Here is a 19,341-nt window from a genome sequence, read left to right on the forward strand (position 1 = left end):
TATCGGCATTTTCGCCACTCGCCAACGGGCCGTTAAAAAATTCGTCGCCCACCTCCAGCCCTCTCGGCCCGCTCTCTGCTTCCCTTCTGGAGCGCGGCCGCGGTACGGCGCGGGGGGAGTTTCCGGGGCGGGGCCGTCTCGGCCGTGAGGAATCTGCGGCCGCGGAACGGCGGGCGGCTCTACTTGGCGGCGGCAGCAGCAGCCGGGACAAGATGGCGGCGTTGAGCAAGCAGTGAGTGACGGTGGAGCTGCGGCTGTGGGGCCCCGCCGCGCCGCCACTGGGCTCCCCAGGATGGAGGGTCCGACCGGGCCGTGCTCCGCGGGGCAGCGGTCGTGGGGGGCCTCGGGGCCGCTGCTGAGGGCGGGCGCAGGCTGGGCCCTGCCTCGGGCCGGGGCGAGCTCTGACAGAAACCCCCGCCCGGGCTGCGGGAGGAGGGCTCGCTCGTCCCGACCGGCGTTATGTTTACCGTGTAGCCTTGTTGTGTTGGCCTCAATTTAAAACTGCGTTTATTTAAGAAAAAAAAATCAGTGGGAAGGCATCGGGGGCTGCTGCGGTGTTGTCGGGGGGTAGTTCTCTTGGGAAGTAGAATCGCCTCAGGATTCCCACACAGCCCCTGTGCAGCCGCCGCCCCTCGTCCCCGGAGCAGCGGCCTGAGGCGGCCGGGGTGCTGGGGCGCGGTTTGCTTCTCGGCTCCCCGCAGCCGGGCAGCGGGAGCTGTGGGGGCTGCGTTCGGAGCACACGGAAGCAAATAGTTCGTCACAGCGATGATGTAGTTCCTACGGCACCGTGGAGTTCCTCAGCTGAACGCTACAGGCTGTGACGAGCTATTTACTCAGTGATGGACTCGGGGAAAGGCAGGTGGGGGAGAAATTCCTGGTTTAGAGAGATTGCTCGTTACTGAGAACAGAGATCAGCAGAAGAGTTCTCTGTGTGGAGTTAATCAGTATCTGCTGACTGTAAAACTTGTCTTTTGCCATAGCTGTATCTGTGGGTTGGTGGTTTACAATGCCATGCAAAATAGATTAATTGCATCAGCAAATGTAGTTATGGAATAGTGTCTAGTGTAGACTAAGACTAAATTAAGATTAAACAGTAGTAATTTCATACTTCGCCGAGGGAGGAAAAAAAAAAATTGCCTGGAAAACTCTGGACAAGGGATTTGTGGCCTAATTGAGGAAGATCGTTGCATCCAGAAACTTTCCATGGAGAAAGATAGCAATAGCTGTGGGAGAAGCTGGCAAGCGTGTGGCAAGGCTGAGTGCACTGCTGCGCATGCTGCTCAGATCTGTACGTGATACAGAATCACAGGATCATCTAGGTTGGAAAAGACCTTGGAGATCATCTAGTCCAACCAATACATTATGTTGATGCTGGTATTTTATTTCTAAAATTGTGAATGGTAGTTTTTTGGTTTGGGACATGTTACGTGTTGTGTTGTAAGTAATGTTAAAGGTAACTTTTAATTTTTTCCCTAGATATGGGCTCATTATGCCCAAAAAATTGCCGCAGAAAAATCTTGTTTCAGAGAAACTCTCGGTGTTTGCAGATGACTCTGATGAAGAGGTCAGTTCAACAATTTTTTTCTGAAATTTGCCCCATATTCTGCAAATTACTTGTTTACAACCCTTAATGCCTGCATCAGCCTATGGCAGTGTCACTAAGATATGTGTCATCATTGGGCATGAAATGTGGTCTGTGTTTTCTTTAGTGCAAGTTCATCACTTTAGGAAGTGATGACTTGATTTTTAGTTACTATCAGCTGTTTCAAAAGTTCATCATATGTGGCAACCTGTTTGCAAGAGTTAACAGTATCTAGCTTGTAAAAAAATTTGTTGGCTACCACTGATAAATATGACTGCAAATAGACAGGAGTAATCAACAGTCCTTTCTCAGATGTTAACTTTAAAGTGTAGTTGTTAAGTGTAGTTGTTAAGTGTATTTTATCCTTTAGCTCATTCCACCCAAATTTGATATAACTGATTTATGATGTTCAGACTCACTGTAAACAAAAGCAAAGCTGTACAAAACAAAAGTTCTAAAGCATAAAATAGGCATGTAATGAGAATTACAGGTAGTTCTGGAAGTACTCGCAATACTTGTAATACTTGATTGAACAATACACAGCTCTTCGGTGATCACAGAGTTTATTGATACTCCGTGATGTATGACTGTATTGGATGATGTTGATAGTGTTCTTTTGTATATTTTTAAAATTTTTTTTAAAGTATTTACCTTCAAAATACTAGCTTTCTACCTGCCCCAGTAGAGGGTGCTGTACACTATAAAAATTACACTTCTGGATGTACTGCTCTGAGTATGGGGAGCATCCCGGAACTGGCATGGTATATAGGCTGGGTTGGATACTTTACAGAAACCCAGCTTCTAAAACAGAATTTTGGAAAGATTTAAAGCCAGTAGCTTCATAATTTACAGGTAAAGAATAGAAACTCCAAATTGTGGAGGTGAATTTTCCATGTGGGTGGGGCTTTCTGGACATGATGTTACAGTTTTACTGGGTTTTATCGATGTGGAATTACTTGTGATAATTTAATCACAATATCATTATGTGCATATTTAGCTTTTTTCCCACAAAATCCAGAAAATAAATTTTATATATACCCTTAGTCTAGAATTTTAACATTTAAGAAGTTGAAATTTAGAATCGGTTGAAATTTAGAAACAGAACCAGTGTTACAAAAATGTTGTTAATACTCTAGAGCTTCACTTAATGCTCGCTCTTTTGTGTAGTTGAAAAAAGACAATGCTAATAAAGCATCAAATAATCTTCCTCTGTTTCTGACTCCTACTATCAAAGCATTTCTTTTTAAAATGTTTTTTTTTTTTTAAATGAACTAGCAGTTGTTATTTTTATGTCACAGAAAGCCTCAATCTAGCAATTCCCAGCCTCTGTGCCTGGTTCTTTTACAGAATCCAGAATGCGGCTGTTGGAGGTGTCTGAGCTCCTTTTGTACATCAAAGGGCTCAGGGCCTTCCTAGTAACATCCACTCAGCAGGAAACTGCCTCAGTGCAGTTTGTGGGACTTAGAGGAAACAGGGATGACAGGAACATGTCTTAAATCCCATCCCTTTCCTCACTTAGCCGCTGTCCTCAGCGCTATCAGTAGGTGCATCCCTCCAGGTGAGCTTACAGCTGGCACTGTGGCTCTAAAGAGAGGCTTTCCTTTAAATACAGCTAGTGGAGATGACAGTGGATCCGCAGGAGCAATTTCCCTGTCAGTTTGGGATTTGGTGTCTTTCTCTACATGAAGGGACTGACCCCACATTTTCCAGATCCCAAGAATGAGCTTGATTTAATCTCTTGTCATTAAACATTATGCAGTAGGGCTGGGAACCTTCCTCAGTATGGGGCTATCTTGCATTTTTTCACTCCTCCATCTTCCCTTAATGTCTAAACGTTAAAGCAAAGTAATGAATTCCAATAATAATATATGATGCTGCCTACTAACTTTTAGCTTAACAGATCAAGTACCCTCCCTTTCAGAAAGACTGACAGATTCACTACCAGAGTCTGCTATGAAGAGACTTAAAAGTTGTCATGCTCATCAGTATGGTACATACCCAGCAAAAAGTAATAATCTCATAACTGCCTTTATCAAAGAAGATCATTTTTTTAAAAAAGCAAAATTACTTTATTAGTTCAATAATAATTTCAGAGCTTTTCAAGATAAGGAGCAGTATTTGGGAGGGGTTTCATTTCCTGTCTGCTACCTTATCAGTCAGAACTACATCTCAAATGTCTGGAGATTATGTATTTTTAACTGAACTCTAATAAAGTTTGTGCTGGGAGATCTCCACACCTGACTTGGTCTGTGATTATATATTAGATACCAAACTTTTGCTCCCTTTTTTTAAACGTTACTGTGCATATTTCATTAAGATTATGCCTGTACCCTTGCTGAAGGAATTTGAAAATGATCATTTTTGCTGTGGCTAAGTACATTAATGGATGTTAGTTGCTGATGAAGGTGATCTTTGGGTTAGTTCATAAAAAACAAGACTATCTGGGATGGACATTTTCTTGAAATACAGTATTGACTGGGAAAAAGTAAACCAGGTAATTACAGTTACTTCTAGCTGATATAGTTCTGATCTATTTGCCCCCATAATGGGGAGTTGTTGCTATCTTTAAAAACTGGGGGGAAGGTTGTTACCCCTAGGAAAACCTGTTGTAGAGCAGATGTTATGGCAACAAACTATGATACGTTAGAAATAAGTTTCCATTCTGGCTTACTATTATTTGTGATATATCCATTTTCTTCAAAAACATTATTCCCTTATTCACACACTGAGTTTTCAGGCATGGCTTGTCAGTATTCCCAGTGCACTGTTCCACGTTCTATTTTATCTTTGGGATCTAGTTGAAAATATCTCTGTGGTGCAGCAGATAAAATCTCTGGGGTTTTATTGTATCAGAATTACCCAACATACATTCCTGTACTTTACCAGCCCTTCAAAACTGATTTATTGCTACAGGATATAAAGCATAGCTGAAAAAAAATAACTGTACATAGACCACAGTAGGTGCTAAAAGGAGAGAGATCATGGAGTCAGTGTGGATAGTTCAGTGAATGTATCAGCTTGATTTGGTGGCGTTTTTTAGTGACTATCTAAAAGATGAATGAAGTGTTTAAGCAGGCACAAAGGAAGAAACTGAAAACAAGCAGAAAACTATATCCTGTTTTTGACTCAGACTTTTGATTTTGCTTACAGATCCTTCCATTCACTTTGCAACTTTGCAGAGGATGCAGTGTGACTAAAAAAAGCGGTGAAATAATGAGTATTGATGATGATCTGAGTTTATGCACAGTTTTCATGCGAAATAAGACTAAATAGACTGAAGGGATTCTTAGAGAGATAACTGAGAAGAAGGAAGTGGAGAGGAATAACTCGAGAGGATGTATGTGACATCACGAATGATTCAGAGAAAGTAAAGTGATTTTGCCATTTCTCGTAATATGAGCAGAAGGGTATATTGTGAAATTACCAAGTAACTGTCTTGGTCTAAACAAAAGGAAGCTGGGGGTTTTTTCTCCGCACAATGTATAATTAAGTTGTGAAACTCATTGCCACAGGATATTGTGGCATGGCCAAAAATATAAATGGATTCAGAAATGGATTAGTTAAATTAAGGGATGCTCTTGGTGTCAAACAATGGTCCAGGTGCATCCTCCAGTTCAGGAAGTCCCTAACCTCCTGGTTTCTGGAAGTGAGGAGGGAATGCCAAGGAAAGCTAATTCTGTACATGACTTGTTTTTCATGTTCTTTCTCTTAATCTTCTGCTAGCAGCCATGGCTCAATATGATGTATGAATTGAGATGAATCTGTTGCCTGACTTGATTTTTTTAATCCCCCCATGAAGGCTTGAATTTCATGTACATCTAGTGATCATCCGTGTGCAGGCTGTAGTTGGAGAATTTAGGTCTCTGAGGGCAAGCCTTAACAGTTCGCGGCTAAATACATATACATGAGAGTGTGAGTAGCTCATTTTAAGATGTTTTGATACCAAAGTGTCATGAATTCAAAGATCTCACAGTCTGAGATTCCTTTTCTGATGGGAAAAGAATGAAGTGAGCAGAGTCAGATCTCGGCCCTTCAGAGACGCAGCCACACAGGGCCACCAGCTTGGGGCGCGATCCACAGAAACACACGCAGGTATCTACACTTGAGTTCCCTGAGCTCCCTGTACAGTCAGCAGAGACACAGGTACTTCTGAGGCACAACTTACCTCCTTCTAAAGTAGACACCTAAAATCGGTGAGATGGATTTTGATCTGAAAGTGTCTATTTCTCAGTCTTTAATACTAAAGTGCTATTGGACTGGCTAATTCAGTATAAATGGAGTTTGCTTCTTGTGAACTGGCTATCTGTGCTTCTTTCACTGGCTGATCGAATAGAGCCCCAAATTATCCTGCTGTTGTGGTTTGGTCAAATAATTTTTCTGCTCATCCATGTAAAGCTAGATAGTTCTAGTGAGAGATTAAAATCTAACTACATATAATCTGCCTGACGTCACCAGAGCACTTCATTTCCCTTTAAAATGTATTTTACTTTAAACAAAGATAATTTATTTTATGTGTCTACTGCAAAGCAGCATGTAGAGAATTCAAAAGGGTAATATTAAAGGGCAAAGCCCCCTCATGGGTCTGCATAACAGGTTGTATTAGAGCAGAAGCATCTTTTGGTTTTAAAAAAGGAATGGAGTGGTATTTTACATAATCTATCAGTAAGTACCAGGCCTGGGGTTTTGGTAGCAACCACAAATGCTGTTCCTTGGGAGGCAGGCTATACAGCTACTACAAGATTCTCCATTAATAATAGCTATTATGTCAGAATTTGTTGGTCTTGTACTTCTTGTGGCAGTCAGTGGGGAAAAACGAGTCAGGAATCTCACATAGACTTTGAGAGCATCTACCAAAATAGTTGTGACTTTTTTTTACAAGACATTCTCAGCTTCAGATTTAAAGTTGTAACTTCCTAGAAACCTTCAAAACTGAAAATTATATTAGTCCCAGGCTGACTTGTTTTCTGAGACTCTGCTTAAATGGTGCTGCACCCTTTGCTCCAGAAATTATGTAATTTCCAGCAGCAGTTTAGGAGGAATTACTTCTAAAAACCCAACCTCAGCAACTGGCGCTTTTTCCCAAGAACAGAGAGAAAATTAGCAACTCAGGAGGATAAACAGAGCCTGAGTGTTCTTTAAACTAGGCACATTCAGGTAAATCGTTTGCTATCCTGCTTTTGGTTTGGTTTTCTAAAAAGAGCTTTATACGATTCATTGACATTTGCCCATAGTAAGTTTCTGAATGTATTGGCCAATTTTGATGAGGGGTCTCTAGCTGCAGAACAAAGAGCCTGTTAATGCCCCAATGATAAGAAAGACAAGATGATCTCAACCCTCCTCTGATGCGTTTGGCTGGCCTGGAAGCTGAGGGCTGGCTGCCTAGTCCAGGTGAGACGGGAGGAAGCAGGAGATGTAGGGGGAAACCAAGGAACTGCAGTTGGGACCCAAGATGTGGGAAGACTGGGATATTGTGGTGGGAAGGCAGAGAAGACATATGTGTAAGAAAACGAAATTTTAGTTGTCTCATTTGTGGAATTGCCTTTTTAGGTATTTGCATTTGAATTTTGAATTGAGCTTTTTGTATAAAGCTGTAAATGCTTTATACAGAGCTTTATGCATGCTCTGTCATGAGTTGTACATCGCTGAGACTAACCAAAACTATCGGTCAGTAGTTGGAATGTCTGTTCTTCTTTGGTTGTGTGGGAGCAATGTAAAGAAGGTGTTTTAAGAAGTAACTTGCAAGGGGTGCTTGCCTGCAGGATAAAAATAAGGAGGTATCTCAAGCACTTAAGAACCTGAAAGAAGCTTATAGATACCTGAAGGAGGGAAGAAATGGGAGAGAACAATGAGAAATGTTAGTAGATTGGGGTAATTTATTTTATTACTCTTTTTTTAACCTATTCAGTTGTGTACAAGCTATCTTCCATGGTCTTGTAGGAGTGGTTGGCTGGAGAGTCTCATTTATGAGAGTTTCTTGATTTGCATGGATTCTATGTCGTTTCACAGGATAGGGTTAAAACATTTTGTCCATCCAGAAAATATTAAACTATAAGCTTTGTGCCTCAAAAGAATAGCTTGACTGCAGGGAAGAAGAAGGTATGAGACAGATTGCTGAGCTTATAGGGCCTTTAATAAATGGGCAGTTGATAAGTAAAAACAATACAAAAGAACGGGAAGTTCTCATCTATCAGAGCTCACAGTGCCACAGGAAATTGTCCACCATAAACCATTAGGGAAGGTGTTTGTTTTTTGTAAACTTACTGCCACTCTAGACAAACAAATTGCAGGTGGACTTCTTTACAATCATATGTACAATAATGAGGATTATATATTACTTTTGTGTTTATGTAATCTTTGTAGATCACCACTTCTATTTCGTGTAGGCAGACGAGGAAAACATTCTAAGCAGTGTTGCAAATATTTTGATGGAATAAAGCTTATTCTGTAAATGTAACTGCAGAATCTGTTTTGTCTTTTACTGAGCCCTTGCTTTCTGGCATAATGCAGGGGAGATTCCTTACTGTTTAGGTACTTTTCTGTAAAACCAGTGTAAGAGTGTCTGGTAAAGGAATCCTCCAGTGATGACCCTTAATATGTCAAGCAGAGGACTGTGTCCTTCCCAAAGAGCCAGGAGGAAGTCTAGGTCTTCTCTGTAATGCTGGTGTGTGTTCCACTGCCAATTCAAAAACTTTGTTTATATTAAGAAATTTATACTGACTCATTTGTAGCATTTTTTTTTTTAGAGAAAACATAGGACATAAAAATCAAGTACAGTATTTTAGATACTTCTCAACATCAGCTCATCAGTCCTGAAAGCCAGAGGTAAATACTAGATGAGTGAAGCCGGGATTCTCAGAGGTTGTTTTAAACTAAATAATCCTCTACTTCCCCCAGCCAACCAGCTACAGAAATAAATGAGACTATATCCAATTCTAGTCCAAATAATCAGCAAGCTGCAGTATGTACAGTGTAGTCCCTGGTACCAGAGTGGGCTCTGTGAGCGTGTTGCTAACGTCTGCCAAGCTCAGCTTCCTGAAGCTGGTCTGAGTCCTTGCCTGGTTATCTGCAGCTGGGCAAGGGAGGGAGGCTGCTTTCTAGTGATGGGCATAACTGAATCAGTACAGGGTTCTTCTTCCATGAAAGTGCACATCATGCTTTCCCTTTATTACTGTAGTTTAACCACAAGGTTTAACATTTTGAAAGCTGAGAGTGGTTTTGTCTAAGTCTGTGCGTAGCAATTAAAGCACCAGAAAAAGTTGGAATGCGTACCATTTCAAATTCCCATTTTTAAGTCTCTCACTTGGAGTGGGCTAGGAAGGAATATTCTGAATATTCTCTCAGATTTTTCTGATTGTAGTATTATTTATGAAAGTAGGTACTAGCATGTTTATGGGAAATAGGCAAAGGTCTAGAGTATCTAGAACTGAGTGGATGCTGTTATGTGATACCATATGTACTTCTGCGGATATTGAGTGTTGCCTTAGCGCCTTCTCTTGCTGAGTTTAGAATCAGTTGGTACTCCTCTGAGATACTACCTTTCTGGTTTGGGGTTTTTTTGTGTTTGTTTGTTTTTTTTTAAAAAAAAAAACCCTACACAGAAGCTTGCAAGTCTTTTTATTTTCTGTAGTTTGCATAGCAGAAAAAAATCCCTTAGAGGTGATCACTGTGTGTACCTGTTAGTTAGTCCCGTACGACTTGTGAGCTTACTAACAATCTGAACCATCTGTGGTGGGTGGCAGAGGTCCCAAAGACACTTGTGTTCCTGTGGTCTTCATGAAAATTGACAGCTGGGTTAAAGGGACAGCCATAGATGAGAATTTGTGATTTTAATCTTTCTCAGTGTTGTGGAGGAACCGTTGACTGACTGCTCAGCACAGGGCTAGCTGGTCACACACACCGTTGCCCATCTGCCGAATCAAGCAGGCAGGGTGTCTGAGGAGGTGCTGGGGGAAATAAAGAGACAGAGGGCACAAAGTCACATATAATGAAACTCCATTAATTCTGCTGCTTATGGCACAACTTGTTCCCTGTTCCTGAAATTAACCAGTGAAAAAATATTTGGACTGTTTACAGTCTGTCACCTAGAAAATTGGTTTTTTTCCTTGTTGACACATCTGTTAAAATTTTAATAGCATAAGAAAGAGGGGTCATGACATGTTGTTATATTATTTTAAACCTCAAATGAATTCAAAACCCTTCTTGTTCAGGGGATCTGTTTAAATTTACATGGTGATAGTTCTGTTTGATTTTGGAAGATCCTAGTCCCCACTGCCAAGCTCTCCATTTTTAAACTTTATTAAAGAGCTGATTACACAGTCTCTTTGCCTTTTTAAACTGTGATATAGAGCCTGTATTAGTCAAAGTTGCAAAACTTGGGAAGCTGCCAAAATGCGAAAGGATTTTTTCTTCCTATTTCTGCTTTTTAAGACTAAGAGATATTTAATTACATAAACAAGGATACAAGTCCTGTCATTCATAATGAATCTGTTTAATAAATGGTATTTTCTATTGCTTGAGAAAAGATAGAGATGCAGTTTAGTTCAACACTAATGAAAACTAAATAAAATGCAAAGCTTTTTGAAAAAGACAGTATGATTAGAAAACATGTTCTCTGTAGTGGATATGGTTTTTCTCAGGGAAGATTAGTATTGCTATTTTCCAGCATATTAATCTTGAGAATTTAAACAACGTTTGAAGTACATGCTGTTCAAATCAACAGTATTCTTACTTCTAAAAATACAGAGCTAATGATACAGGTCAAACCTGAAATAAGTGCCAAATCCTTTCGGATATTTGTTTTTTTACTATGAATACAGTTTTTTCATGTGATTGTCAGTAAGAATGTCTGCTCATGACTGCTACATCTCTGATGAGATTTACAGGCTGGAAGAAAAGTATGTATATTCTGAATAGCACCTATCTATTTCACAGACTATTAGAAATATAATTAAAAAAATAATTGAGAACATTTATCCTTCTTTATTCACAAACATATAATTCCCAAGAACATTAAAACATTTTTGAATCATAAATTGATAGGAGGGTATAACTCCAATTCCTGTTGATTTGGGGGGTTTGTTTTCTGTGGTGTTCTTAGGAATTTGTTTCAGCACTGGCTTTAGCTGTCCTTTGCTAGGTGTTTTGGCTGTTGATGTGCTAGCTTCTTGCACCAACAGGCTGACCTTTGCCATAGTGGAGGGGTATGTCTTTTTCTACCAGTTTTTTGGCAGTGGTTGGAGGAAGGCATTGCCACTGAACAGTTTTCACAGACCTTCTATGTCTCTGAGCATTTCTGGGACAGAGATTACTTGTTTTGTGAAACGGCATGACATTTTATGCAGCTTTTGAGGTACACATGTAATTGAAATAGTGTTCTTAAACTCATCTCCATTTTCATAAAAAAATATATATGTTGAGATACTGCAATACTTAGCTCATGGAAAAGGCTGATTCATTGTATGTTTGTGAATGAACTTTTTCTTGCTTACAGAAGAATACTGTTGAAGTGAAAGACTGACTTATGTAATGGGACTATTGTGTAGTTAGTTGTTAGAATGGTAGAAAAATAACGTGAACTGTGTCAGTGTGATTAATTTTATTGCTGCAATGCTTCCTTCCATAGCCATCTGTTGGTGAAAGTCTTCAGAAAGAAGCATTGAAAAAACAAGCAATGAAACAGGTAAGATGTGGTGGGGATTCTATGCCCGTGGCAGATTAAGAAATTACTGCATCCGTTCCTTTTTATTAAATAATTGCAGAAACATAATTGTGCAACTTCAGCATGAGAGTTACCCTTTAAAAAATTCCATGTAACTATGATTTTGTGCATTGCCCTTTGCAGCACAAGAACTTTCTTCAAAATTTGACTTGAAATTCTCAGAGCCTTTCCTCTAGCAAAAATTTTGTTTCAGTTTTCTGGGGAAAATTGTTCTTTTTGAAATTGTTCTGACCATGATCAGAGTAACTGAAAAACTGTCTGATTAAAGCTGCATGAGTGGTGTTTAACACAGAGCTGGTCATAATGTAAAACAATACAATTTCTGTTTACTCAATGCAAGCACTTTAAATACACAAGATGTTGAAGTTTTTTTGTGGCACAGAATGCATTGATATTTTTAGAATTTCTCAGTCTGTTTTGGTTGTAGAATGTAATGTTTCAAAGTATTGGGTTTTAAAATATTTAAATATATACCAACAGTGAGCCTTTTACTGTAATCGGGGAATAAATTGTACAGAGGAGACATGAATTTTACATTTTGAAAAGCTCCAGACCAATAAAAGACATAGAAGAAAAAATATTTATGCATCATACACTTAACACATTGCTGTTTTCTGGTGGAGGTAATATGTGCTCGAGAGAAACTTGTACGGTTGCAGTTCAGCATTCCTCTTCTGTTGTCAGGAGGTGCGATCTAAGGGCTCCCCTAGTAGTTGTGTTTTTCTGATAGGGCTTTTAAAAACTGAATGGTTTCACAGTTCTTACTTTCAACTTGATTGTACAAACAGAAGATAAAACTCTGAAATATGGAGTCATATCCTGAATTATATTGGTACATATTTATTATTTGGAGGTTTGAGGAAGAGGGATAAACTATAGATGAAAACACACAGTGAAATTTATTGAAATGTTGTTTACTGTTTATTAAAAAAATTAATTGCATTATTTGATGGAACAGTTTGCTTATCAAGAAGTTTCCAGTATTGTTTTGACTGTTGTGCTTTGCTTTCTATATTTCCTATAACTGCAAATACTGGTAATGATTTGGTTATTTGTCTTCTCAATCCTGGTAAACAGTTAAAGAACTTTGTAGGTCAGACTGTTTTTAATTTACAGTCAATATTCTAATGGATAGGTTTATACTATAGATCTGTTTAAATTACAATATAGGAATAAAATGTTTGAAAATAGTAAAAATGTCATGGTTAATTTTTTTGTATCTTCTCCTCCCCCCTTTTTTTCTTCTAGACTAAATTGGAGATTCAGAAGGCTTTGGAGGAAGATGCTACAGTGTACGAATATGACAGTATTTATGATGAAATGCAGCAGAAGAAGAAAGAAAGTAATGCCAGAGTGTTATCTGGAAAAGATGATAAAAAGGTCGATACCTGAAAACTTATGCTGACTGTCTTATCTCTGTATGCTTGGAACAGCTATGATTGATTAACTTTTAAGCTTTGCCAAATGCATTTTCTCATGGGGCATGCAAGTATTGTGCTTAAATCCTGTTACATAAGGTAGTAGTTTGCAAGAATTTTGGCAAAACTTCTGGTTCATCAGATACTTCAGAGTCCTGATCCAGTGGTATTCTGGAGGGTGACAGACTACAAGTTTCCTGACCAATTTATGATGTACAGATAGCATATCTGTCTGTGTATTACTGAAGAGAATGTTACGATGGGATGATAATAGGATTAGAGGCAACGGGCCCTGCAACAGTACCACTTCTGGTAATAGAGACTCTTTTGTTATTAAGCAACGAACATAAACCGTCCCTCCTCACTCACTAGTGTGCTTACTGGAGGACTGTCAGAAGACTAAAGTAATTAACTCTCATTGGTGAAATGTGGCCAATTTCCACAGCCCAGTGCCTTGTTTGAAAGCATTGCTGAATTATCCTGACAAGTGTTTATTGTTACTTATTCTGTTTTCATTTGAAAGCTTTTGTCAGGTTATGTGGGTATAAAAGGAAGCTTCACACTCCTTTACAGCAGTAGAAAGGCAAGGCTGTTAGAAGACAGAAGGCAGAGGGGTGAGAAATCAAAAAGCATTTAATTTCACTCAGAGCAAAAATCATCCTAGTCAGAGATTAGGGCTGAATGTTTTGCTTGAGTACAGCAACCTGTGATTGGGAAGCGTGCCATGTTAGGATCTAAAAGGGAATGACAGTTTATTTCGGATAGCTATCAAACAGTATGAGAATACGTTAGACTAGCTTCTGTCCATTTTCTTCCATTACCAACTTTCTTCAACATCTCCATCAATCCCAGTCTATGTTTTCTCAGCCACCTCAATTACCTCTCAGCATGATACCTTTTCTCCCTCCTATTTTAGCCCAGATACATCCAAAATATCCTCAAAGCAGCTGAGATTAGAAAGAAGGAGCAAGAAAAAAGAATGGAAAGAAAAATTCAGAAAGAGCGTGAAATGGAAGGAGGACAGTTTGCTCACAAAGAGGCTTTTGTGACCTCAGCCTATAAGAAGAAGCTACAAGAAAGGGCTGAGGAGGAGGAAAGAGAAAGAAGAGTGGCAGCTCTCGAGGGTGAGATTTACACTGAAATAATTCCTCTTGAAAAGAATGGCCTTGTACATGATTTACAACATTGTCATCTGGCCTCTCTGTGAGGCTTGAGATAATTAAAATCAAAAAGGACCAGATAGCAGATACTGAATCGGATCCCACTTTGTCTGTTATTTTCCTTTGTACATGTTACTGAAGGAACAGAGGAAGCTCCTCTGTTTGTCTGTCAGTATTATTTGGGTTGCTACTTCTAATTTTTGAGGAAGGGTCAGTTGTTGAAGGAATACTTGTAAGCCTGAGGTACAGTGATGCTTACACTCCTTACCTCAGACATTCTGTGCAGTGTCCCAGGAATAGGTGTAAAGAATAGGATGTAGCATCATAAGATGCATCAGGTTGGAGTGGACCTCTGGAACAGATGACCTTCAGCCTCCTGCCCAAAGCGTGGTCTGCTGTGAGGTCAAATCAGGTTGCTCAGAGCTTTTTCTGCTCTGGGCTTGAAAACCTCAAGGATGGAGATTGCAGTCTTGGTGGTATCTACCAATTGTGAGTTGTGTCTGATGAGTATTTGTGGCACAGTAAATCCAGCCTTACTTTCTTTCTCTTAGCATACCTGGATGTGACCAAACAGAAGGATCTCAGTGGATTTTACAGACATCTTTTAAACCAGAGAGTAGGGGAAGAAGAGATGCCTAAATGCAGCTTCCGTGAAGCCAGGTAGGATGTGATTCCAGAAGTTTTTCAGATATAAACCAGCTTCTGGCTGTTTGTGATTCCAGACTCACTGGAACACTGTAAGAATTAAGACAGAGTACTAAAACACTGGTAGGGTAAGCAGGTTCCTTTATACAGCTGATTAACTGAATTATTTGGAAAATGTCTAATGGTCATCAGTGTATAGACTATAAGACAGAAACAAGCAGGAGAGGGATGATGTTTAAAAAGTGTCAAGAGTACAGTCATACCTGTAATACTACTTGGTATTAGCCTATATTTACTTTGGTCTATGTAATATTTGGCAATCTGCATTGTTACATATTTTGAATCATGAGGGAGACAAAAGGTAAAATAATGAGCATAGAGGTAAGTCATAGGAAATGATGTTGTGATACGAATTTCCTGAAAAGAATGTGTCTTCCTTTGTATTTATTCCATGTTTACAGGTTCATAAAAAATAAATTGAGTATTGATGCTGTGCTAAAAGGAAATTAATCAAATATGTAGGAAATCCAGTGGGAATATTTAAAAATCTTAATATAGGCACATTCCAAAGCAAAGCAATGAGATGAGACTGAATTATTTATGTAGTTGAGATGGTGAAATTCTGCCCTGTGAATAAATATGGTGAAGGGGATATGTTTATTATATGCCACAACTGATCATTTGAAACAATTAATTGAGGTTAAACCTCATTTGAGATAGGCCTTAAACCTGGATGTCACTAGTTAAATGCTTGCCATCACAAAGAAAACACAGCTTTTATCAAGAGATCTTCTAGATTTGAGATTGGATTATTAGAAAGTAAATTCTTAGCTTAAATAAAGAATGTGATCACAGTGAATTTATTCAGCTATCTGAAATAAGGGAATTCTGGATTATATCTTCAGTATAATGATATGCCACCTTAGTGGAAATAAGTAGGGAAAAGTAGTGTAAAAGAAATAGGAAGTAAGAATTACTGACTGGAAGAAAATCAGAACAGCTTCCTGAATTTAAGCAGGAAATGGGAAATTTGAGGCCACAGTTTTGTCATTTGAGACTTAAAGTATTAGTGCACCTCTGTGTCTGGAAAAACGTCCTGTCTTAGGCTTTCACCGAAGAGAAATACTTGGTTTCAGTGGTGCGCAAAGATTGCTACTGAGGTGGTTAAATGAGTTTTGCATTTTATGGTTTCTTCTTTTTATTAATGACATCTAAGATACTCAGTTGCACCTCTTTATAAAAACACTAGCAGTAGTGGTCAGCCCACTTGGTTGTCGATTTGCTTTAATAGTTCTTTCAGAGCATCTTCAGGATGATGTAGTTTTGTACTGTATAGAGATCATTTGAAATTATGCAAATTAATGAAATGTTTCTTTTGCAAGTTGTATATAAAATTAATTCAGGGGAAAACAAGTAGTACTGTAGATGGTGCTCCCAGCAGGGCTTTCAAATCAGCTCAGGTGTATATTTTAATTTTATTCTTTCTTTTGGTGGTACAATAGGATACAGAGAGAAAACAGGTCAGTTTTTAGCTCTCAGAATTTGTGTTTCTTGTCCCTGAAGTGATCCATGTTTGAGTGGTCATTTTAATTAATTGGATTACTAAATAAATGATCAAACTTTTCATCATAATTTTTAGCCATGGTTCATAGACTAACCATGCTTTCAAGCAGGCATCAAACATTCAGTCTAACTAGATGGTGTGCTGATTCCTAAGAAGTTACCACAGACTGTTACTGTAGCTGTGTGATTAAAAAGAAAAGGCATGTGGCTTATGTGAGTAAACATGTATTTCCTTACCAGTCAGAAAAGAATAACAAAGCATAGAGGAATAAACACGTAGGAAAAAATGTGTAGCTTGCCAAAAAGCTTACACAAGAAATATGTCTTTTTCCTTAGATGGAGGCTACAGATACTTAACCATAGTCATTCTTTTAGATAAATTCATCAGCTTGCATTCACCAATGAACCAGATACAGATACTTAATAGAAATTGTTTGCACTGGATTCCTGGAACCTGAGCCACAGATAGAGTCGCTTTCTTAGACTTCTCAGCAGCATCTTTTGCTTAAGTCCTGACCAGAAGTCAGTTTGTAGAAAAGTCTGAGATTTCAGGCTGTGTAATGTTGTTTTTTCTTTTTTAACATAAAAAATGTAGGATAAAGGAAGAGAAATCTGACAGTTCTTATGATGAGTCCAACCAAAGGAATAAATGCCCATATGAACGACAAAGACTGAAGCCCTCTGCTAAGAAAGAGAATAATCCAGATGCTGATACTGACTTAGGAACTGATAGTAGTGATGATGATAAGAGGCACAAAAATAGTAAAGTAGATTTGAAAAAGAAGATAAAAAGAGAGAGCTCTGTGAGCAGTGAAGAGGAGGCTAAACATCGCAAGAGCCAGAGGCATTCCAGGTCACCAAGCTCATCCAGTGTGGAGGAAGAGCTGCGCACAAAAGCCCGAACAAATCATCTTACAAAGAGGGGGGAGAGCAGACCAAGCAGAAGGGGAAATGATGAACAATCCAGGGAAAAAGATTATGAGAGAAGTAGGACCCACGAAAAGGATCACCAAAGGGAAAAGGAAGAGCGACATAGGTACGGGGATCACACTAGTAAAGATAACTACAGACGGAGGGAAGAGCAAGACGATAGACAAAGGGGGAAGGAAAGAAAAGAGAGGGAGGGACATGGAAGAGAGTGGAGGAAGGCAAAGGACAGAGAAGAGAAGGGCTCAGAAAAGGAACGAGAGAAAGAAAGAATAAGAAATAGTAAAGACAGATATAATGACAGGGAGAAGGAGAGAGGAGAGAAATGCAGAGAAAAGGAAGATCATGTGAAGGACAGGAGAGAGAAATACGGTGGCGATGAAAAGAAATACAGAGAGAGGAGGGAAAGTACTCCTGCATCTTTAGAAAAAGATGGAGAATCTGATCTGGAAAAAGAGAGAAAGAAAAAAGAGAGAGAGGTGGATGAAAAGGGAAGATCCAGCTCTGGAATTCTGTCTGAGCAGAAACGTAAAGCTGGAGAAGAAGGGGAGAAAGAGGAGAAGGAACAAGCACAAAAACCATCTGAGAGCATGAGCAAATTTGCCAAACGGAGCAATGAAGAGACAGTCATGTCAGCAAGGGACCGCTATTTGGCAAGGCAGATGGCACGTGTCGGCACTAAATCTTACATTGAGAAGGAAGAAGATTAATGTCCCTGTGGTGGACAAAAACACTTGGTCTGTCAACCAAGAGGAAAAGCCACTGCAGCATGAACTCTTGTACAGAAATAAAAGTGTATCCTAGCTATTTATTCCTGGCTTTCATTTAAGAAATTGTGTGTGCGTAATAGAAGAACATTTGAAATGGATTAATGGATCACTTGATACACACCTTTAGTCTGTTTATACAGTTAAAATATTAAATTTGCCTGACTCTGTCCACCCTGGCCTTCAGTAACCTGTCCTTGGTACCTGCAGATTCTGGGACAGACCTAGGAGTGTGTCGTGTCCTGACCACAGAGGAAGGGACTAACAAGAGGTTCTTTAGCCTGATACCTTGGGGGGAATTAAGGTGAAATGACACCAAATGGTCAAACTTTATACGAATTTATTGATTACACATTTCAATCACCTGAGGAGTTAATTTTCTGGCAATAAAGCAAAGCAATTACCCTTTGTGCCTGAGGTTACAAAAAGGGAAGAAAGGAGAGACAGGGAAGAAGAGAGGAAAATAAGAAAGAGAGTTCACCACCTTGACATGAGTCAGTATGAATATGTTCTGGTTCGCTAGCATCTGCTTCTTTAGTGAACACACTCCAGACGGCTGTCAGTTCCCCTGCCTGTGCACTGCCTTCCCCTTCTGTTACAATCTTTTCTCCGGAATTGACTTGCAATGCTACTGCTTTATATTTCCACACCTTGTCTTCTCTTCATGAGAATGTGTCAGTAAACCAAACCCTTCTTTATTCAGGGTTATATGGGGGAGCAACAGAGATGTAACATAGGGAAGCAGTAGTGTCAAGGGCAATGTTGGATGAATCTTGAATTGAAAGGGTTTGAGGAGCTCCCTCTACTACCTGTTGAGTATTACAGTAGTGCTCGAGCTGGGCATACCACTTCCTTACTGTCTCTCTTTGGGCAGCCCCCACAGAAGGTGATGTTCCATCTAGAACAAGTACCTTAAATGACCCTCTGAGAATGATGGGTTGTTGCCGAATAATTTTTTTTGGCCTCTTGCAAGGCTAGACAGACTATGAAGAGACCTTTCTCCCAGAAGGAATATTGCTTCTTGCATCCTTGAAGCTACGTGAGAAGAATACAATAGGCCTAGTAGGGCCTTCTGGACCTCGCTGTCACATGTGAATAGAAAGACCATGAATGGCGAAACCCAAGTCGATCTGCAGAGGATCAGAGGGATGGATGGGGCCCAGCACCTGATGCACACTCACCTCAAAAATCAATAATTTCAGGGCTTCCTCATGGGTGTGAGTCCATTCCCAGGACGCTCGCTTTCTAGTGAGATCATAAAGTGGGCTATTACTGAAAAGTCAGGGATATGCTTCTTCCAGAATGCTAACAACCCAAGGGCATGCTGCCATTCTTTTTTGTTTTGGGGAATTTTAACCTGTTCCAGGGTGGTAAGTGTATCTGGGGGAATGCAAATTGTCCCTCCCTTCCACCATATCCCCAAGAAACTTTACTTCAGTGGATGGGCCTTGTACCTTTTCTGGAGGAATCTGAAGACCTAAGCTTTCTAAATGAGTGGAAAGGGCTGGTTTAGTTTGTCCTACTGCTTCTATACTAGACCCTCCAATTGAGATATCACCTG

The 19,341-nt window shown here is 39.6% G+C and overlaps 1 protein-coding gene across 3 annotated transcripts; it reads left to right on the forward strand.

The window, feature by feature from the left end:
• The first annotated feature begins 164 nt into the window (after positions 1-164).
• Positions 165-17,824, forward strand: NSRP1 (nuclear speckle splicing regulatory protein 1). Of its 3 annotated transcripts, none has more exons than XM_074845455.1 (7): positions 165-232; positions 1,477-1,564; positions 11,205-11,261; positions 12,549-12,680; positions 13,635-13,842; positions 14,430-14,538; positions 16,682-17,824. In XM_074845455.1, the coding sequence occupies exons 1-7, from the start codon at positions 213-215 to the stop codon at positions 17,721-17,723; spliced, it is 1,656 nt and encodes a 551-aa protein (XP_074701556.1). In that variant the 5' UTR covers positions 165-212; the 3' UTR covers positions 17,724-17,824. The 3 variants fall into 3 exon arrangements, with proteins under 3 accessions (XP_074701556.1, XP_074701558.1, XP_074701557.1); XM_074845456.1 differs by lacking the exon at positions 165-232 and adding an exon at positions 283-859; XM_074845457.1 differs by lacking the exon at positions 1,477-1,564 and having other exon boundaries at positions 185-232.
• The last annotated feature ends 1,517 nt before the right edge of the window (positions 17,825-19,341 follow it).

The sequence above is a fragment of the Strix aluco genome, chromosome 19 (assembly GCF_031877795.1).
Source record: "Strix aluco isolate bStrAlu1 chromosome 19, bStrAlu1.hap1, whole genome shotgun sequence".
Classification (NCBI taxonomy): domain Eukaryota; kingdom Metazoa; phylum Chordata; class Aves; order Strigiformes; family Strigidae; genus Strix; species Strix aluco.